Below are 23,818 nucleotides of genomic sequence, written 5' to 3'. Positions count from 1 at the left end.
GTGATGTCTCCATGGTTGTTTAATTTGTTTATGGATGGGGTTGTTAGGGAGGTGAATGCAAGAGTTTTGGAAAGAGGGGCAAGTATGAAGTCTGTTGGGGATGAGAGAGCTTGGGAAGTGAGTCAGTTGTTGTTCGCTGATGATACAGCGCTGGTGGCTGATTCATGTGAGAAACTGCAGAAGCTGGTGACTGAGTTTGGTAGAGTGTGTGAAAGAAGAAAGTTAAGAGTAAATGTGAATAAGAGCAAGGTATATATATATATATATATATATATATATATATATATATATATATATATTTGGACGATTTTTGCAGGGAAAAAATGCAATTGAGTGGGAGATGTATAAAAGAAAGAGACAGGAGGTCAAGAGAAAGGTGCAAGAGGTGAAAAAAAGGGCAAATGAGAGTTGGGGTGAGAGAGTATCATTAAATTTTAGGGAAAATAAAAAGATGTTCTGGAAGGAGGTAAATAAAGTGCGTAAGACAAGGGAGCAAATGGGAACTTCAGTGAAGGGCGCAAATGGGGAGGTGATAACAAGTAGTGGTGATGTGAGAAGGAGATGGAGTGAGTATTTTGAAGGTTTGTTGAATGTGTTTGATGATAGAGTGGCAGATATAGGGTGTTTTGGTCGAGGTGGTGTGCAAAGTGAGAGGGTTAGGGAAAATGATTTGGTAAACAGAGAAGAGGTAGTAAAAGCTTTGCGGAAGATGAAAGCTGGCAAGGCAGGCAGGTTTGGATGGTATTGCAGTGGAATTTATTAAAAAAGGGGGTGACTGTATTGTTGACTGGTTGGTAAGGTTATTTAATGTATGTATGACTCATGGTGAGGTGCCTGAGGATTGGCGGAATGCGTGCATAGTGCCATTGTACAAAGGCAAAGGGGATAAGAGTGAGTGCTCAAATTACAGAGGTATAAGTTTGTTGAGTATTCCTGGTAAATTATATGGGAGGGTATTGATTGAGAGGGTGAAGGCATGAACAGAGCATCAGATTGGGGAAGAGCAGTGTGGTTTCAGAAGTGGTAGAGGATGTGTGGATCAGGTGTTTGCTTTGAGGAGTGTATGTGAGAAATACTTGGAAAAGCAAATGGATTTGTATGTAGCATTTATGGATCTGGAGAAGGCATATGATAAAGTCGATAGAGATGCTCTGTGGAAGGTATTAAGAATATATGGTGTGGGAGGCAAGTTTTTAGAAGCAGTGAAAAGTTTTTATCGAGGATGTAAGGCATGTGTACGTGTAGGAAGAGAGGAAAGTGATTGGTTCTCAGTGAATGTAGGTTTGCGGCAGGGGTGTGTGATGTCTCCATGGTTGTTTAATTTGTTTATGGATGGGGTTGTTAGGGAGGTGAATGCAAGAGTTTTGGAAAGAGGGGCAAGTATGAAGTCTGTTGGGGATGAGAGAGCTTGGGAAGTGAGTCAGTTGTTGTTCGCTGATGATACAGCGCTGGTGGCTGATTCATGTGAGAAACTGCAGAAGCTGGTGACTGAGTTTGGTAGAGTGTGTGAAAGAAGAAAGTTAAGAGTAAATGTGAATAAGAGCAAGGTATATATATATATATATATATATATATATATATATATATATATATATATTTGGACGATTTTTGCAGGGAAAAAATGCAATTGAGTGGGAGATGTATAAAAGAAAGAGACAGGAGGTCAAGAGAAAGGTGCAAGAGGTGAAAAAAAGGGCAAATGAGAGTTGGGGTGGTAGAGTATCATTAAATTTTAGGGAGAATAAAAAGATGTTCTGGAAGGAGGTAAATAAAGTGCGTAAGACAAGGGAGCAAATGGGAACTTCAGTGAAGGGCGCAAATGGGGAGGTGATAACAAGTAGTGGTGATGTGAGAAGGAGATGGAGTGAGTATTTTGAAGGTTTGTTGAATGTGTTTGATGATAGAGTGGCAGATATAGGGTGTTTTGGTCGAGGTGGTGTGCAAAGTGAGAGGGTTAGGGAAAATGATTTGGTAAACAGAGAAGAGGTAGTGAAAGATTTGCGGAAGATGAAAGCCGGCAAGGCAGCAGGTTTGGATGGTATTGCAGTGGAATTTATTAAAAAAGGGGGTGACTGTATTGTTGACTGGTTGGTAAGGTTATTTAATGTATGTATGACTCATGGTGAGGTGCCTGAGGATTGGCGGAATGCGTGCATAGTGCCATTGTACAAAGGCAAAGGGGATAAGAGTGAGTGCTCAAATTACAGAGGTATAAGTTTGTTGAGTATTCCTGGTAAATTATATGGGAGGGTATTGATTGAGAGGGTGAAGGCATGTACAGAGCATCAGATTGGGGAAGAGCAGTGTGGTTTCAGAAGTGGTAGAGGATGTGTGGATCAGGTGTTTGCTTTGAAGAATGTATGTGAGAAATACTTAGAAAAGCAAATGGATTTCTATGTAGCATTTATGGATCTGGAGAAGGCATATGATAGAGTTGATAGAGATGCTCTGTGGAAGGTATTAAGAATATATGGTGTGGGAGGAAAGTTGTTAGAAGCAGTGAAAAGTTTTTATCGAGGATGTAAGGCATGTGTACGTGTAGGAAGAGAGGAAAGTGATTGGTTCTCAGTGAATGTAGGTTTGCGGCAGGGGTGTGTGATGTCTCCATGGTTGTTTAATTTGTTTATGGATGGGGATGTTAGGGAGGTGAATGCAAGAGTTTTGGAAAGAGGGGCAAGTATGAAGTCTGTTGGGGATGAGAGAGCTTGGGAAGTGAGTCAGTTGTTGTTCGCTGATGATACAGCGCTGGTGGCTGATTCATGTGAGAAACTGCAGAAGCTGGTGACTGAGTTTGGTAAAGTGTGTGGAAGAAGAAAGTTAAGAGTAAATGTGAATAAGAGCAAGGTTATTAGGTACAGTAGGGTTGAGGGTCAAGTCAAGTGGGAGGTGAGTTTGAATGGAAAAAAACTGGAGGAAGTGAAGTGTTTTAGATATCTGGGAGTGGATCTGGCAGTGGATGGAACCATGGAAGCGGAAGTGGATCATAGGGTGGGGGAGGGGGCAAAAATTCTGGGAGCCTTGAAGAATGTGTGGAAGTCGAGAACATTATCTCGGAAAGCAAAAATGGGTATGTTTGAAGGAATAGTGGTTCCAACAATGTTGTATGGTTGCGAGGCGTGGGCTATGGATAGAGTTGTGCACAGGAGGATGGATGTGCTGGAAATGAGATGTTTGAGGACAATGTGTGGTGTGAGGTGGTTTGATCGAGTGAGTAACGTAAGGGTAAGAGAGATGTGTGGAAATAAAAAGAGCGTGGTTGAGAGAGCAGAAGAGGGTGTTTTGAAGTGGTTTGGGCACATGGAGAGAATGAGTGAGGAAAGATTGACCAAGAGGATATATATGTCGGAGGTGGAGGGAACGAGGAGAAGAGGGAGACCAAATTGGAGGTGGAAAGATGGTGAAAAAGATTTTGTGTGATCGGGGCCTGAAGATGCAGGAGGGTGAAAGGAGGGCAAGGAATAGAGTGAATTGGAGCGATGTGGTATACCGGGGTTGACGTGCTGTCAGTGGATTGAATCAAGGCATGTGAAGCGTCTGGGGTAAATCATGGAAAGTTGTGTAGGTATGTATATTTGCGTGTGTGGACGTATGTATATACATGTGTATGGGGGGGGGTTGGGCCATTTCTTTCGTCTGTTTCCTTGCGCTACCTCGCAAACGCGTGAGACAGCGACAAAGTATAATAGAAAAAAAAAAAAAAAAAAATATATATATATATATATATATATATATATATATATATATATATATACATAAATGCCCATACATGCACATATACATATTATTCATTTATTTTACTTAATCGCTGTTTCCCATGTCAGCGAGGTAGCACCAGGAAACAGATGACAGATGACCCATCCACTCATATGCATATAGATCTATTCATTTATTATACTTAATTACTGTTCTGTTTCCTGCATCAGAGAGGTAACGCCAGGAAACAGAAGAAGAATGGCCCATACACTCATATATATATATAGTGAAAAGTTTTTATCGAGGATGTAAGGCATGTGTACGTGTAGGAAGAGAGGAAAGTGATTGGTTCTCAGTGAATGTAGGTTTGCGGCAGGGGTGTGTGATGTCTCCATGGTTGTTTAATTTGTTTATGGATGGGGATGTTAGGGAGGTGAATGCAAGAGTTTTGGAAAGAGGGGCAAGTATGAAGTCTGTTGGGGATGAGAGAGCTTGGGAAGTGAGTCAGTTGTTGTTCGCTGATGATACAGCGCTGGTGGCTGATTCATGTGAGAAACTGCAGAAGCTGGTGACTGAGTTTGGTAAAGTATGTGGAAGAAGAAAGTTAAGAGTAAATGTGAATAAGAGCAAGGTTATTAGGTACAGTAGGGTTGAGGGTCAAGTCAAGTGGGAGGTGAGTTTGAATGGAGAAAAACTGGAGGAAGTGAAGTGTTTTAGATATCTGGGAGTGGATCTGGCAGCGGATGGAACCATGGAAGCGGAAGTGGATCATAGGGTGGGGGAGGGGGCAAAAATTCTGGGAGCCTTGAAGAATGTGTGGAAGTCGAGAACATTATCTCGGAAAGCAAAAATGGGTATGTTTGAAGGAATAGTGGTTCCAACAATGTTGTATGGTTGCGAGGCGTGGGCTATGGATAGAGTTGTGCACAGGAGGATGGATGTGCTGGAAATGAGATGTTTGAGGACAATGTGTGGTGTGAGGTGGTTTGATCGAGTGAGTAACGTAAGGGTAAGAGAGATGTGTGGAAATAAAAAGAGCGTGGTTGAGAGAGCAGAAGAGGGTGTTTTGAAGTGGTTTGGGCACATGGAGAGAATGAGTGAGGAAAGATTGACCAAGAGGATATATATGTCGGAGGTGGAGGGAACGAGGAGAAGAGGGAGACCAAATTGGAGGTGGAAAGATGGTGAAAAAGATTTTGTGTGATCGGGGCCTGAAGATGCAGGAGGGTGAAAGGAGGGCAAGGAATAGAGTGAATTGGAGCGATGTGGTATACCGGGGTTGACGTGCTGTCAGTGGATTGAATCAAGGCATGTGAAGCGTCTGGGGTAAATCATGGAAAGTTGTGTAGGTATGTATATTTGCGTGTGTGGACGTATGTATATACATGTGTATGGGGGGGGGTTGGGCCATTTCTTTCGTCTGTTTCCTTGCGCTACCTCGCAAACGCGTGAGACAGCGACAAAGTATAATAGAAAAAAAAAAAAAAAAAATATATATATATATATATATATATATATATATATATATATATATACATAAATGCCCATACATGCACATATACATATTATTCATTTATTTTACTTAATCGCTGTTTCCCATGTCAGCGAGGTAGCACCAGGAAACAGATGACAGATGACCCATCCACTCATATGCATACAGATCTATTCATTTATTATACTTAATTACTGTTTCCTGCATCAGAGAGGTAACGCCAGGAAACAGAAGAAGAATGGCCCATACACTCATATATATATATATATATATATATATATATATATATATATATATATATATATATATATATATATATATTTTTTCTTTCAAACTATTCGCCATTTCCCGCGTTAGCGAGGTAGCGTTAAGAACAGAGGACTGGGCCTTAGAGGGAATATCCTCACCTGGCCCCCTTCTCTGTTCCTTCTTTTGGAAAATTAAAAAAAAACGAGAGGGGAGGATTTCCAGCCACCCGCTCCCTCCCCTTTTAGTCGCCTTCTACGACACGCAGGGAATACATGGGAAGTATTCTTTCTCCCCTATCCCCAGGGATATATATATATATATATATATATATATATATGATAGAGTTGATAGAGATACTCTGTGGAAGGTATTAAGAATATATGGTGTGGGAGGCAAGTTGTTAGAAGCAGTGAAAAGTTTTTATCGAGGATGTAAGGCATGTGTACGTGTAGGAAGAGAGGAAAGTGATTGGTTCTCAGTGAATGTAGGTTTGCGGCAGGGGTGTGTGATGTCTCCATGGTTGTTTAATTTGTTTATGGATGGGGTTGTTAGGGAGGTAAATGCAAGAGTCTTGGAAAGAGGGGCAAGTATGAAGTCTGTTGGGGATGAGAGAGCTTGGGAAGTGAGTCAGTTGTTGTTCGCTGATGATACAGCGCTGGTGGCGGATTCATGTGAGAAACTGCAGAAGCTGGTGACGGAGTTTGGTAAAGTGTGTGGAAGAAGAAAGTTAAGAGTAAATGTGAATAAGAGCAAGGTTATTAGGTACAGTAGGGTTGAGGGTCAAGTCGATTGGGAGGTGAGTTTGAATGGAGAAAAACTGGAGGAAGTGAAGTGTTTTAGATATCTGGGAGTGGATCTGTCAGCGGATGGAACCATGGAAGCGGAAGTGGATCATAGGGTGGGGGAGGGGGCGAAAATTTTGGGAGCCTTGAAAAATGTGTGGAAGTCGAGAACATTATCCCGGAAAGCAAAAATGGGTATGTTTGAAGGAATAGTGGTTCCAACAATGTTGTATGGTTGCGAGGCGTGGGCTATGGATAGAGTTGTGCGCAGGAGGATGGATGTGCTGGAAATGAGATGTTTGAGGACAATGTGTGGTGTGAGGTGGTTTGATCGAGTAAGTAACGTAAGGGTAAGAGAGATGTGTGGAAATAAAAAGAGCGTGGTTGAGAGAGCAGAAGAGGGTGTTTTGAAATGGTTTGGGCACATGGAGAGAATGAGTGAGGAAAGATTGACCAAGAGGATATATGTGTCGGAGGTGGAGGGAACGAGGAGAAGAGGGAGACCAAATTGGAGGTGGAAAGATGGAGTGAAAAGGATTTTGTGTGATCGGGGCCTGAACATGCAGGAGGGTGAAAGGAGGGCAAGGAATAGAGTGAATTGGAGCGATGTGGTATACAGGGGTTGACGTGCTGTCAGTGGATTGAATCAAGGCATGTGAAGCGTCCGGGGTAAACCATGGAAAGCTGTGTAGGTATGTATATTTGCGTGTGTGGACGTGTGTATGTACATGTGTATGGGGGGGTTGGGCCATTTCTTTCGTCTGTTTCCTTGCGCTACCTCGCAGACGCGGGAGACAGCGACGAGGTATAAAAAAAAAAAAAAAAAAATATATATATATATATATATATATATATATATATATATATATATATATACACTACACTGTGCTCTATTGCCAGTGTAGAAACTGTATGTAATTTAAAACTTTATATTTAGTCAGTTTATCCAATGCAATTAATTCATCATTTAACACTGAAACTAAACACAATCAAAAAACTAAACACAATCAGAAAAAACTAATCAGCATCGTGTGGAATTCCAAGTTTTATCACTCAGCCGGAAAAATCATACACATATTTAAAAATCTATTTTTATATATTTACTATTCCTTCAAACATACCCATTTTTGCTTTCCTAGATAACGTTCTCTCTTTCCACACATTCTTCATCACTCCCAGAACCTTCGTCCCCTCCCCCAACCTATGCATCACTTCTGCTTTCCTGGTTTCATTCCCTGCTCAGTCAACTCCAAGATATATAAGACACTTTACTTCTTCCAATTTTTCTCCATTCAAACTTACATCCCAACTAACTTGTCCCTAAACCCTACTGAACCTAATAACCTTGCTCTTATTCACATTTACTTTCAACTTTCTCCTTTCACAAACTTTTCCAAACTCAGTCACCAACTTCTGCAGTTTCTCACTCGAATCATCCACCAGTGCTGTATCATCGGCAAACAACATGTGACTCACTTCCAAGGCTCTCTCATCCCCAACACACTGCATACTCACCCCTTTCTCCAAAACTTTTGTATTTACCTTCCTAACCACCCCATCCATAAACACATCAAACAACCATAAGGATATCACATGCCACTGCTGTCTATGTGTTGGTGGTTATGCAAGAAATTAAATATCACCTTTGATGAGGTTGTATTATTGTCATTCGATGAAAAGGGTACAATCTTGATGAGGAACTTAATACTCCAAAGGCATCCATCATTTGATACTAAATGTGGTACAGCTTCGAAGGTGCATGAGCCTCATGCAAAAGGGATCCTGGATTATATACTTTATTTAACCTAAGTAATCCTGCAATATACAGAATACATTTTCTGTGGAGTCACTTTGTACACACTGCCTTCGAAGGATAGCTGTACACTTATTATCTATTATTTATCATACTTTGTTGCTGTCTCCCGCATTAGCGAGTTAGTGTAAGGAAACAGACGAAAGAATGGCTCAATCCCCCCACATACACATGTATATACATACACATCCACACACACACATATACATACCTATACATTTCTACGTATACATATATATACACACACAGACATTTTATTTTATCTATTTATCTATTTTGCTTTGTCGCTGTCTCCCGTGTTAGCGAGGTAGCGCAAGGAAACAGACGAAAAAAAGGCCCAACCCACCCACATACACATGTATATACATACACGTCCACACACGCAAACATACTGACCTATACATCTTAACGTATACATATATACGCACACACAGACATATATACACATGTACATAATTCATACTGTGTGCCTTTATTCATTCCCATCGCCATCCCACCACACATGAAATAACAACCCCCTCCCCCCACATGTGTGCGACGTAGCACTAGGAAAAGACAACAAAGGCCACATTCGTCCACACTCAATCTCTAGCTGTCATGTATAATGTACCAAAACCACAGCTCCCTTTCCACATCCAGGCCCCACAGAACTTTCCATGGTTTACCCCAGACGCTTCAGATGCCCTGGTTCAATCCACTGACAGCACGTCAACCCCAGTATACCACATAGTTCCAATTCACTCTATTCCTTGCACTCCTTGCACTCCATCTTTCCACCTCCAATTTGGTCTCCCACTTCTCCTCATTCTCTCCACCTCTGACACACATATCCTCTTTGTCAATCTTTCCTCACTTATTCTCTCCATGTGACCTAACCATTTCAAAACACCCTCTTCTGCTCTCTCAACCACACTCTTTTTATTTCCACACATCTCTCTTACCCTCTCATTACTTACTTGATCAAACCACCTCACACCACATATTGTCCTCAAACATCTCACTTCCAGCACATCCATCCTCCTCTGCACAACTCTATCTATAGCCCACGCCTCACAACCATATAACATTGTTGGAACCATTATTCCTTCAAACATACCCATTTTTTGCTTTCCAAGATAACGTTCTCAACTTCCACACATTTTTCAATGCTCCCAGAACTTTCACCCCCCCCCACCCTATGATTCACTTCCATTTCCATGGTTCCATCCGCTGTCAAATCCACTCCCAGATATCTAAATCACTTCACTTCCTCCAGTTTTTCTCCATTCAAACTTACCTCCCAATTGACTTGTCCCTCAACCCTACTGTACCTAATAACCTTGCTCTTATTCGCATTTACTCTCAGCTTTCTTCTTTCACACACTTTACCAAACTCAGTCACCAGCTTCTGCAGTTTCTCATGCGAATCATCCACCAGAGCTGTATCATCAATGAACAACAACTGACTCATTTCCCAAGCTCTCTCATCCACAACAGACTGCATATTTGTCCCTCTTTTCAAAACTCGTGCACCCAGCTCCCTAATAACCCCATCCATTGACAAATTAAACAACCATGGAGACATCATGCACCCCTGCTGCAAACCAACATTCACTGAGAACCAATCACTTTCCTCTCTTGCTACTTCCTACACATGCCTTACATCCTCAATAAAAACTTTTCACTGTTTCTAACAACTTGCCTCCCACACCATATATTCTTGATACCTTCCACAGAGCATCTCTATCAACTCTATGATATGTCTTCTCCAGATCCATAAATGCTACATACAAATCCATTTGCTTATTATGAGAGCTAAAAAAAGCAAAATTTTCTCGATGCCTCTCTAGAAATGGAAGGAAACTCTTTATGCTTCTAATGGTACAACCAATTGTTGGATATGTAAACAAAGGTGAAAAAATTTAGCATATCAATACTTGTTGGCCAAACTTCATCTAAACGGGCATCAACTGTTGTCAGGTGACATTTATGGGTAAAGATGCTGAAAGAAGAAGGGCCAAATGTATGCCTTGCAAATGTTACTATTAGCATTCAGTGCTATGTTTACAGCCTTGAGTGCATTAGTATGAGGTCAAGAATAAGATGGATGTAAATCTGCTGAAAGCAATACTGTACGAGAAATGGTATACCTATTAAAGTGGAAAATCTGCTTAACTTCATGCAAATTCCTAAAGCATCTACAATGACTGGAGGGAGTCGATTTTCTTCACTGTATAATAATCAAAACCCTTCTATCCAAGTTTAGGTGGCCAACACAGTATTCAAAACTCATCTTACTGCTTTCTTGGCTAAACATTCTTTGTTTTTTCCGTGTAAAAAACAAATATCTTCTGATGAGTCTCGTTTAAAATTGGTAAGTTATTTGCTTGCTGTACTCCACCTGAGAATCTTGCTAAGTTATTTGCTTGCTGTACTCTACCTGAGAATCCCGACGAGAGCAGAAGCTGTGGGTATTAGACTGGAGACCACTCTCCCCATGAGTATCTTTGTTGTGGAAGCTGAACTGGTTGGAATGCAACTCAAAATGGGACAATTCAGCATGGGAGTCCCTAGTACAGAAGCTGTAGCCATTGGACCTTCAAAAGAAAAAAGCCAATAACTTATTTATAGGTAAAGTTTCTAGTTCTGGACACCTATCAAGGTCATTACAGTAAGTGCAAAAAAAATTAAAATTAAACAACAGGGAAGGATTTCTTTTTCAGGGCCCTTAAAAAAATAAATGTTCACTTATCCATATTGTGCTTAAAGTTTTATAGCATGTCCAAAATTCTCAAATCTGATACAATCATGAAATTCAGCTGTTTACCATATCTAATTTCTTACTCAGTAATCATCTCTTATCACAGTATCTTACATTACTTACATATCAGAAAGAAATTAAATGTAAGCACTTTTTTCCCTTTTAACAACACAAGCAAAAGGCTATATCTACAACTGTACTACTAGAATCCTTAATCAGTAATTTCAGTTTTCTTGTTGGGTCTCTTAGAATAAGATGAGCAGAACTGAACTGGAAATTAAAAAATCAGTGTTTTGACGTGACTTCAGGGTCTGAAATATTTTTTGCATGTTTCAAGGGCAGGAAGTAATTACTTGCTTATATAGAAATAGATAAACAATCTATCAAACAACATTACACTAAATAGTGAGTGCTATTTCACACAATTATTAACTTAACTAAAACAGTGTTGAATGTCTTACTCATATTTTTTCAGATGACAGATTTACTTTATTTTTCTTTTTTATTTTCTTATTATACTTAATCCCCATCTCCCACATTAGCGAGGTAGTGCAAGGAAACAGACAAAAGAATGGCCCAACCCACCCACATACACATGTATATACATAAATGCCTACACATGTACATATACATACCTATACATTTCAACGTATACATACATATACATACAGAGACATATATATGTATACACATGTACATATTCATACTTGCTGCCTTCATCTATTCCTGTCGAATCCCCACCAAACATGAAATAGCACCCTCCCCTCACACACACGCGAGGTTGGCCTAGAAAAAGACAACAAAGGCCACATTCGTTCACACTCAGTTTCTAGCTACCATGTGTAATGCACCAAAACCACAGCTCCCTTTCCACATCTAGGCTCCACAGACCTTTCATGGTTTACCCCAGATGCTTCACATGCCCTGGTTCAATCCATTTACAGCACATTGACCCCGGTATACCACATCGCTGCAATTCACTCTATTCCTTGCACGCCTTTCACCCTCTTGCATGTGCAGGCCCCAATCACTCAAAATCTTTTTCACTCTGTCTCTCCACCTCTAATTTGGTCTCCTGCTTCTCCTTATTCCCTATACCTCTGACACATATATCCTCTCTGTAAATCTTTCCTCATTCATTCTCTCCACGTGACCAAACCACTTTAACACACCCTCTTCTGCTGTCTCAACCACACTCTTTTTATTACCGCACATCTCTTACTCTTTCATTACTTACTCGATCAAACCACCTCACACCACATACTGTCCTCAAGCATTTCATTTCCAACACATCCACCCTCCTCCATACAACCATATCTATAGCCCATGCCTCACAACCTTATAACATTGTTGGAACCACTATTCCTTCAAACATACCCATTTTTGCTCTCCAAGATAACATTCTCACATTTCCTACATTCTTCAACACTCCCAGAATTCTTCGCCCCCTCCCCCACCCTGTGATGCACTTCCGCTTCCATGGTTCCATCTCCCACCAAATCCACTCCCAGATATCTAAAACACTTCACTTCCTCCAGTTTTTCTCCACTCAAACTTACCTCCCAATTAACTTGTCCCTCAACCCTATGGTACCCAATAACCTTGCTCTTATTCACATTTAATCTCAGCTTTCTTCTTTCTTTCATACACTACACCAAACTCAGTCACCAACTTCTGCAGTTTCTCACCCGAATCAGCCACCAGCACTGTATCATCAGCGAACAACAACTAACTCACTTCCCAAGCCCTCTCTCCAAAACCTTTACATTCACCTCCCTAACCACCCCATCCATAAACAAATTTACAACCATGTAGACATCACGCACCCCTGCCGCAAACTGACATTCACTGGGAACCAATCACTTTCCTCTCTTCCTACTGGCATACATGCCTTACATCCTTGATAACAACTATTCACTGCTTCTAGCAATTTACCTCCCACACCATATAGTATACTCTTAATACCCTCCACAAAGCATCTCTATCAACCCTATCATATGCCTTCTCCAGATCTATAAATGCTACATACAAATCCATTTGTTTTTCTAAGTATTTCTCACATACATTCTTCAAAGCAAACACCTGATCCACACATCCTCTACCACTTCTGTCACCACACTGCTTTTCCCTTATCTGATGCTCTGTACATGCATTTATGCTCTCAATAAATACCCTCCCATATAATTTCCCAGGAATACTCAACGAACATATACCTCTGTAATTTGAGCACTCACCTTTATCCCTTTTGCCAATGGCACTATGCATGCATTCTGCCAATCCTCAGGCACTTCACCATGAACCATACATACAATGAATATCCTTACTAACCAATCAACAACACAGTCACCCCCTTTTTCATAAATTCCACCGCAATACCATCCAAACCCGCCGCCTTGCCGGCTTTCATCTTCCGCAAAGCTTTCACTACCTCTTCTCTGTTTACCAAATCATTCTCCCTAACCCTCTCACTTTGAACACCACCTTGGCCAAAACACCCTATATCTGCCACTGTATCATCAAACACTTTCAATAAACCTTCAAAATACTCACTCCATCACCTTACTTCACCATTACTTGTTATTACCTCCCCATTAGCCCCCTTCACTGATGTTCCCATTTGTTCTCTTGTCTTATGAACTTCATTTACCTCCTTCCAAAGCATCTTTTTATTCTCCTTAAAATTTAATGATACTCTCTCACCCCAACTCTCATTTGCCCCCTTTTTCACCTCTTGCACCTTTCTCTTGACCTCCTGCCACTTTCTTTTGTACATCTCCCAGTCATTCGCACTACTTCCCTGCAAAAAACATCCAAACACCTCTCTCTTATCTTTCACTAACAATCGTACTTCTTCATCCCACCACTCACTACCCTTTCTATACTGCTCACCTCCCACCTTTCTCATACCACAAGCATCTTTTGTGCAAGCTATCAATGCTTCCCTAAACACATCCCATTCCTTACCTACTCCCCTCACTTCATTTGCTCTCACCTTTTGCCATTCTACACTCAATCTCTCCTGGTACTTCCTCACACAAGTCTCCTTTCCAAGCTCACTTACTCTCACTACTCTCTTCACCCCAACATTCTCTCTTCTCTTCTAATTCACTTTCATAACCCATTAATTGTGGACAAAAACTATGAAAACATATTCAGCCAAGTTGCCACAGCTCCTTAGTAAGTGGCATTACCTCCAATCTAGCCCTTACCAACCTAACAAGAAACAGACTGACATCATTCAGGCTTGCATTTAATCTCTGGAGAGTTCACGTGTTCAGGCAGTTAAAGTCAGCCCCATCAATAGCTCTGAAAAGACAGTCAGTGCTAGAGTTGGACCAAAAGTAGTAGTTATGATCGTTGATGGATTAGTCTGGTAAATGGAAAAAAGCTGGACTTATATCTATTACACAACCCTGAGACTCATCTTATGGAGCTCTAACAGTTTCAAGGCTTCAAATCACACCAGAGCAGGGTAAAAATGGAGTCCTTTTGACCTAGAAGGTCCTCAGTGAGACTGTGCTCCCTTCCAAGGATTGACAAAGATAAAACTTCATGAAAATGATTTCTCACTTCTGGTATAACCACTTGCAGACACAAGTGTGGTTGGTCAAACAAGGGTACCATATCAAATACTGATGGAGTTGAGACAAAATTTACAAAAGAGCTGAAATTTAATCAGATCTTTCCTGAGGAGAAAAACAAAACAATAGAGTGGGGGGTTACTGAAACTCTTACTACAGATTAGCCTAATGTTTTAGGAAATGTTCATAAATGACCCACAGAAGTATTGTATAATAGAAAAAATACGAGCAGGAAAACACTTAAAAGAATTCTGATGAGCCATAACATTCATTTACTGAAAATAATGGAAGCAAAATCAGGATAGTTCTACTATTAGGGGATTTAGAATAACTGACTGGAAATACTTGACCTCACATAAAGATAGAAAATCTGTATTTGCCTATCTGCTCAGTATGGGGAGAGAGTTCCACACTCATGGGCCCATATCTCTTGAACTTTCAAAATTATCAAGTATTCTTTTAGGCCTTTGCAAACTACTAGACTCACTGTTTCCTTGCTTAGTCTATTCCAACCATCTACTACCCTTACCCTAAAACATTACTATCTTGCATCTTCACTAACCAGCTTCTTGTACATGTTGTCATAGTGTCTGGTTACTGAGGTAATGCATCTCATGAAGGACTGCTTACTGTCATCATCATCATCTAACTGATATAGACACAAAAAGGCTGTAATTATGTAACCCCTCTCTTCTCTTCTCTGTGGTGGATGGTTTTTTTTAGCCCTCAGCCTCTCACAGAAGCTCAGCTCTCTTTATTCAGGTACCAACTTAGATGCTCTTCTCTAAGCCCTCTCAACTAAATCTCTAACTTCTTTAGATGAAGTGACCAGACTTGAGTGGCATCAACCAGTTTTAGTCTATCTTGTGAATAGCTTACCAAACATGTCCTTACCCATGTAACTGATTGTTACTCTAATGAATACCAGAAGACAGTTTCCCTCCATTAAAGTTCTGCTGTGCAGCTCTGGCAACAGATTAGGCACAAAGTCAACTATTAAATCCTTCTCACTCTGAGATTTCTATCATTTGTTTCCCATTGAGTAATAACTGCATCCAGGCATTTTTCACTATATCCCACCCACATTACCTTCATTAACTAGGATGGAACATGATAATCCATTTCCCTGACCAGCTTTGGTTTTCATCCAGGTCTTCTTGTAAGATGATGCAATGGTCATCATTCCTTATTTTTCTGATGATGTTGGCAACACCCACAAATATGCTTAGGTAGGAAAGCAGTCCATCAGGAAAGTTAAATACATACACCAAGAATAACCATGGTCCATACAACACACCAATTGTGATTGCTGCTCATTCTAAGAATGAAAAATGCTCATCTTACCTACGTCCTTTGTCCCCTTCCAAAAAATGTAATCTCTCCAGTGAATGAGTCTACCGCTTATACCTGCCCGTACCTTTATCTTCTGAATCAACTTCTGGTATCAAAAGCTTTTAGGCAGTCTAGGAACATAGACTGTGTCCATCCCAATCCTTGATCTAAGATGGAGCTCTTCTTGTGAAAAAGGCCTAGATGATTCTTAATGCATGATCTCTCCCTTAAATAATGTTGTCTTCTAGACAAGTAGTTTCTCTTTTGCAAGTAGTCATTCATTTTTTTTCCCCAATTTTTCATAGACCCCATTTTTTATTGAAACTGGCCTGTTCAGCACAATTTCTTGGCAACTTCTCCAATGTATGCATGACATTTACCATTTTTCACAACTTCTAGACATCCCATGCCTCCAGCAACTAACTGAACAATATTTCAAGTAGTCTAGCAAGTGCCTCTGCAAATTTCTTTAGCACATATAGAGACCTTGAGCTTTATGTGGATCAATAATTATCAGTTTCTACACCTTCTAAGACTTCTTTTCCTTTCCATCTTGTTAATGGTTGGGCAATATATATTGTCCTTTACTAAATACATTTCTAAACTTCCCATCCAGCTCCTCACATAGTAATTTGCTCCCGATGAATAAATGGAAAAGTTGTGGATTGTTTTTTGAATTCTTTACAAAGTTCTTGTCAAAGTTTTTGTATTTCTCCCTCACCTTGCAGTAATTTCTTGCTTGCCAATTACCTATTTACACTATATGGGGGGGGGAGGGTTTTACATATGTGGGCCCCATCTCTTGAATATTTTCTATCATACAACCTCTTAAATTTATGCATGCAGTCTGCATCAATCATGTCCTTAGTCAATCTGCTCCATTATACCACAACTCTTATACTAAAAAAGTGTTTCTTTACAACCTTATTAACAAGTTTGTTACTTAATTTCACTGTGTGTCCTCTTGCTGCTTCACCCATACATCTCTTGAAGAAATAACTATTCAGTGTCTATACAATCTTTTTGAAAAACTTAAAGGTTTTGATTAGGTCATACCTCACTCTTCCAAGGTGGATAAATTAAGTCTCCATTTCCCATAAATTAGCTTTCTTAACTCTAGTACCATCTTTGTTGCCCTCCTTTGGAGCTCTCTGTGCTTCTTTAGGTGCAGCAACCAAACATGAGAAGCTTATACATGTATGGGCCTGATGTAGGATATGAACAGTTTGCTAAATATTTCCTTATCCACATACTTGAAAGCTATCTTAATATTTGCCAGCTGACAGTTCTTCTCCTTAACTATTTTCCTATTGTGGGACTCTGGTGACAGGTGCGGGATGATGTTAAATTCTAAGTCCCTCTTGAACTTGCTTAGTAGTAATCATAATGAGGTTATCTTTTGCTTTGTTCCACCCTCATTGCTTTACATTCGCTCAGGTTGAATTTCATCAACCACGTTTCACACCAAATTTGGAGTCTGTTTAGGTCTCCTTGTAAGCTGATGAAATTCCCCTTGCTTTTCACTTCCCTCATGATCTTTGCACCATCTTCAAACATGCTCAGGAATGATTCCATACCTATAGGCAAATCATTAATATAGATCAAGAAGAGGAATGATCCCAGAACTGAACCCTGTGGCATCCTGCTGGTCACTTCAACCCCCCAAAGGCTACTCAACATATGATCTTTGTTCCCTCCCATATAGATAATCTTAATCACTGTAAGAATTTCCATCTTTTTCATAGCTGGTGATCCAGCACACTGATCTTTGGAAGAATGACAAACTCCTCTTAGATTCAATGTGCTTGTCCAAACCCTCAGAGAAATGGAAAGAGGACTTAATAATTTGGTCAGAGGAAGTTCTAATTAATCCACCAGCTTGCATATAAAGTCTCCATAAAACAAAGCCCTCATCTGGTGCATTCCCCTTTGAAAATGACAACAGAAAAAAGTTGAGGAAGAGCTTTTCCAAGCCTGATATGCCTGATCCCTCGACTGGATGGCCTCAAAACAGGAACAGTTGCCATGGATTGGACGAAGTTGTTTTGGATGAAGAGGGCATAAATGCTTCCATCCCCACAAGAATAGCTTCTGCTATGTGTTTGGCGAAGACAGAAGCATCACCACATATGAAACAGTAATTTAACCAGGAAAAGTCAGAAAAGAAGTAATGCAAGTTATTCCAGTCAGCTTTACTCAAGTGCCAGTATTTAAGCTTAGAAGGGAATGCTTAAGGGGGGATAGAATAGATACATTTATAAGATGAACCAGTTGGGGTGAGATAGTAAAGTTACGGCAGGATGGACTATAGGTGAATAACAAATCCAGAATATTAGGAGAGTGGTTACAGCAGTCAGGTATATGGATAGGGTACTAGGTAATTTGCTCTAAGTCATTGAGAATGGAGAATGTGAGGGCTTTAATCCTTCCACCATCTATATGGGAGGAATTATGTTGAAATAGCTGAAATGGATCAGAATCAAGGTGATCATAAGAGACATGATGAAGATGACTTTATTAACACTGCAGAAAAAGTGCCTATAGAGGACATGGTGAAAATGTGTGATGGACTTATTGAAGGACTAGAGTAGATTGTATTCATAACAGAACAAAAAATCATGTCAGTTTATAAAATCAAAAAGAGACTCCTAAAACTAAAACCACTGTTAATGAGCCAGAAGACTCTGGAAGAAACATTTATGAAAGCCATACAGCAGAATGCCTCCTCATCCCTAGAGGACCCACTTCCTGATCCTTCAACTTCTGATGTTCCTTCTCATGATGTTGTCAACAGTGATATACCCTCCCCCTCAAGTTCCTTATGCCATATGTAGTTCTAATATTTGTGTTTGCATTTATCTTCTTTTGTAAGTAGAGATTTTTTTTTGAAAGTACAAAACATTATTTTCATGTGAAATCTGAATTTCATCTCCACCTAAAATGCCAAGTTTGAGCATAACATGACTAGCAACATTACGGCGTTGAAATTTTTTCATTATATTTAAAGCTAAATGTTATCATTGTAAATTAAATGTGTATTTGCTTTTATACCTCAAATAAAACCTAAAAAATAAAATACAGTGTACTGTAACATTAATCTAATGCAGCATTGTTGGTGGAAACTGAAAACCTGCAGTTGTCTGTTGTTGTTATTGTTTGACACATGATACAGATATTCTGCTGCTTAGTTACCCTAAACACATTATTTTTAATTGTATTAATGGTTTTCATATTCTCTTTATTGTAATGTACTTATGTGTGAAAAAGTGTGAGAAAATGACTGCTTATCAGTAGCATATGAATTTAGAGTCAGGAAAGAAAGTGATGCCAAACAACCACAGATTGTCCAAATGGGCAGCTGGGGTTGTGACACCTTAGCTTTCTGATGGTTCATTGTTACATAAATTGTTTCATGCACAAAACTATTAAAAATATTGTATAAATTATCTTCAGGCTATGTGTATAAGGTGTATATGAAACAATGGATTTTGTGTTTAGACTTGGGTTCCGTTACCATTATGTATTTGCAAATATTCCAAAATCCGAAAAAACATCCAAAACACTTTTGGTCCCAGGCATTTCGGATAAGTTATACTCAACCTGTATATAGAACTAACAAGAAAAATATTCAATATTCCTTGGGAATGGTTACTTTGGGCATGATGTATGAAGTCTCAATGACTAATTCTAGGGCATCCCATGTAAGATGTGTGGATTTCCCTATTTTAGTTAATTTTTCTTTTACCTATTATTATGTTCACATTGCTTTTTTGCTTCCAGCATGATAAATGTTTTTATTATTTGTCTAAAACTCACAAATACCTGTAATAAAAGAGGAAGAAAACATACCTTAAACTGCCAATGGCAAAGTGTGACCCTCTTGAACAGAAGCTGTGTTGGTTAGACCTTAGGCTAAGATCATAGTGACTGTCTTGCCTATTATTGGCCTGAGCATCATGCAGGCTTAAGATAGAATGTGAGAGATAACTTGCACCTGCTGACAGACGCAAACTTGAGAAAGACCTGTTGAAGAGTGCATATGTGAGATTATATAAGGATGATACAAGGATAATCAACATTTGTAAGCTTGGGCAGAAATGGATATAAATCAATGCAGTATGACTGATTTACTTAAAAAATAATATCTTAATATTTGCAGAAGCTACATTTCATCTTACTAAAAATTACATAAACATTACAGTGAGGTTAAGTGAAAACTAATGGAAGTTTTGAGGGATGGAAAACTGCTTTTCTCTTGGGTAGTATTACACAAGCCTTCAGAGAATCTCTAGGATTTTCCAAGGTTATAGACCTCTTACTACTCTACCTTCTGGTGTGGTAAATGCCTCTTAAACTTTGATAACCACCTATTCAGTACTGACAGCCTCTAGCCCAGCTTTTATCCACCCACTGACCAAACAGCAACTTGACTCAGCAGTAAAATCAACTATTGGCCATTGGTAACGACATACCTCAATTCTTGGAACTTGGATTCAACCTGATGATGGTCAAAACTGATTACGAGGAAGTTTACCCTAAAGAGTAGTGAAGGTAAATTAGGAAACAACAACCCAGCAAGTGTGCTCATGGTATCAATATCCCAGAGAGAATTTTTCTTTACCTCAAAACTTTCTTTTCACACTAGGGTCTGGCTGTCCCATAGACACTGAGAGCATACCATCATGGAGGATGAGAATTTGAGAAAACTCTCTAAAAGCAAATACAGTAAATGAAAAGGTAGTTCCTTAAGATTCATATGAATTAAATCCTTTTATATTGTTTTATTTTTTTTTCCAAAAACCTAAGGTTTGGCTTTATCTCATCCAAAGACATTATCATCACAAATGAGGAAGTTCTTATGACTGGATGTCATGTGTATCTCACTCTCCTCCTAGCACCAAAGGTTCTCAAGAAGAATGTTCATGATGAGATTTTGAGGTGCTATACTACCAGAAAAAATCCTGAGATTTTAACTTCTGGCAACTCCCACTTAGAGTGTAAAAGGGAGGCAACTGGACTCCTCAAAATAGATTGAAGAAATTACCTAAGTACAGATCCAGAAAGGTTTATTCCAAAACCTATAAACAATGGCTCCTGTACGACAACTTATAGAATCCAAATCTTCAAAGAAATGTAGGAGTTTCCAGACTGATACTGTCTTTGAGGAGAAGAATTAATCTCAGCCTGTAAAAATATTTGAGAAAATCCATGTGTATGACCCAAAATTCTGAGCGTTTATAGTAGGCTCCTGAACAAAGGCGGTGGTGGTTTTGATCATCTTGAAGTATCAACTGAGGAGAAATGCAAATCTGAAATGTCTGGTACCAAGGTTGTCTCTCCCACTACAAGACTCACCAAATTTCATAAACAATTAGCTTGGAAAAACTTTCCTGAGAAGAGATATTGAGAGAAAGAGATGAATTTGGTTCCAACAGTTACATTCCACAGTCAAGGCATTTGTTGCAACTGAACTTTTATAATATAAAAAAACATAGCTGACAACAAGGCATTTGCTTTAGCAACAAATTAATTCCCCAATCAAGCTCTTCCCAATGAAAGGACCCAACTGAATGCATCTCTCCCTTTCTTCAATATCTATCTTGACAAGGTATTTGACCATACACAAAAACTCTTTGAATATAGGATGCCTGGAGAAACAAGTGTTTCTATATTTTTGAGGATTTTTTAGCTCAAACAAAGAAAGGGATGTATAAAATCTTGTATAAACAATGGACTGCCAGTGGTATTCATGAAAAACAGAATCCCACCCTGGCTTCAAGACAAGTTGGAAGATGAAGAATCTTGGAACCCACATCTCCTTATGTTGATGTGCAAAGACTTGTTTCTCCTTCCAAAAGCTGCACTTGCATGACCTGCTCAGGAAGGGCAGCTACTTCCATTACTGAATGTGTCTGTCTAGTAACCCATACTAAAGAATCAAAAAGTGTTTGGGGTAAAGCTTCCTGAAAACCTAATAAAAAACTGAGGAGCTTTATTTACCAAGAATGTCAACTCTCTGATCTGCACTCTCAGTATAGCAGCTCCAATTGATCTCCTTTAGAAAGAGAGATGACCCAGACTGTTGTCTACGTTTCTATCTTGTCATCAAAAAATACAAAAAGCTATTTCTGTACAAAATAGACAAGTGTTTGAAGGCTAAGTCCATGACTTTCCCAATAAGGTCTATCACTAAATAACTAAATACTTCATAAGAAAGGGGACATAAATTACAAAGATTAGATACATTAGCAGAGACTTTAAGTAAACTTTTGTAACTAGCGCATAGAATGGAGGAGACCTCAAACTTCAAATTGAATGAGTGCCTCCATTTCCCATCTGATTCTGAAGAATGTCAATGTATTCTATACTTAAGAAAGTTCATCCTTTTTCTCTATTAGCTGTTCTGAACCCTCACCAAATGCTATTTTGGTTACATTGAGTATTCCTGAAACACAATCAAAGAAAAATGAGATCAGCTGAATAATCTCTGTGAGGACTTACAATTAAACCGAGTCTTCCAGGAAACGGGTGTAGGGACAAAAATTGAACCATCTGAAACTAAACTCCCTGAGTGCTGCTGTCTAACTTATAAATGTTATCATGCATTAATTGGTGTCCTTGAAATAGCTAGGACTGACTGTTTTCCAAGCAAGACTGGCATTAAAAACACCTGTGTATTTTTGTGCAAACCCAAAGGCTTGGGCACAATCACCATCCACGATAACTGGTTTATTCACTATTTTATTCCCAAGATGGAAAAATTGCCCTGAGGCAAAAACTTTTTCAACATTCTGCTAGTAATCAACAGCACCCCTGACCATCCAGCGCATTTACACAACTTTCATCCTAACATGAAAGTAGTGTTCTTGCCACAACACTACTTCAGTCAAGGGGGTTAATGCTAATCTTGAAAATATATTACCTCTGTAGGGCCTTTGCTAAAGCTTTAGAGGATACTAAAAGAGATCCTGAGAAGAATCTACATGATTTTTGGAAGTTATATACCATTTATCAAGGCATTAAAAAAACTGCAAAGGGCTGGGCAAAGGTTATTCAAATATGATTAAATGGTATTTGGAAAAAATATGTGGCCTCAGTCAGTCCAGGGATTTAGAGTCTTCGAGAAAGATGAAACCTACAAGGTTGTGACTGAGATTATGAAACTGGCAAAAGATCTTGAGCTGGAAGTGGATGCTGTTGACATTCATGATCTCATAGAATCTCATGGGGCTTAGCTGTCAAAGGAAAACCTCAAGCAGCTAGAAACAACTAATTTGGTGGAGAAAGACAACACAGGATGATGACAAAGCACTTGAAGACCTGCTTTTGTTTTGCACTATGGACATGGTTTCTATATTTCCTGAAACTGCATCAGGAATGGTACAGTTTGAGATGATCAATTCAAATGCCCCATGATTAATGTGAAGTTAGTCTGCTACAGAGATATACGAAAAGGAAAGAAAGGGCATCATCCAGTCATCTCTCGACAGGTTTGTGAGGAAGATTATATGGCCTACTTCCCCCAAGTCTCTGCAACCTTCCACCTCATATGCTCTAGACCTATTATTGCAACCCACACTCTCGATTGTTAAGCATAGTGATGTGATACCTATCTCCTTTCCATCTTTCTTACCAGGCAATTAAGTTCTTTGTCATCCTCTTCAGAAACCCTGCCTTCACAGATTCTAAATGTGACTAGGATTAAGGTAAATGGATATTTTTTATAGTTTGATAATTTCTTTGATAGTTTTTGATAGTTTAATAATTTCTTTCTCATTTTTTTAGTGAGTAACTTGTTTCCCATATTTCTACTGCTCAGTGTGGTGGCATTTTAAGTGTGTTGGTATTACAGTCTAAAGTATGGGGTGTTTTATGTATGGAGGGGAAGTATCATAACCAATGAGGTAAGAGGTGCAGCTACTGTGGAAAGTAAAGAAGCTCAGAATTGGGAAAGTATTGAGTTTCAGCACCTCAAGGGGTACTCTAGTCTTACTGGTGTAGCCAAGTCTCATCCTGCCTTTTCCTGGTGACCCTTAGGGATGGAACTAAAGGGGGAAGCATTGCCTAATTACTTCAGGGAAATAGTTTTTGATTTGGACAAACACCTGAGGTGTACTGTTATATTTAGTTCTGACA

The 23,818-nt window shown here is 39.4% G+C and overlaps 1 protein-coding gene across 2 annotated transcripts in view; it reads right to left on the bottom strand.

Annotated features, from left to right (window-relative positions):
* Positions 1-23,818, bottom strand: part of LOC139749889 (uncharacterized) — a 550,483-nt gene that overhangs the window by 125,152 nt on the left and 401,513 nt on the right. For both annotated transcript variants that reach the window (XM_071664274.1, XM_071664273.1), the window contains 2 exons: positions 19,532-19,705; positions 10,449-10,605 (listed from right to left, as the gene is read on the bottom strand). In XM_071664274.1, coding sequence (XP_071520375.1) covers positions 10,449-10,605; positions 19,532-19,705 — 331 coding nt within the window. The remainder of the gene's footprint in view (positions 1-10,448; positions 10,606-19,531; positions 19,706-23,818) is intronic.

This window comes from Panulirus ornatus, chromosome 8 (genome assembly GCF_036320965.1).
Source record: "Panulirus ornatus isolate Po-2019 chromosome 8, ASM3632096v1, whole genome shotgun sequence".
Lineage (NCBI taxonomy): Eukaryota > Metazoa > Arthropoda > Malacostraca > Decapoda > Palinuridae > Panulirus > Panulirus ornatus.
The sequence above is the reverse complement of the archived record's forward strand: the minus strand, read 5'-3'. Positions and strand labels throughout refer to the sequence as shown.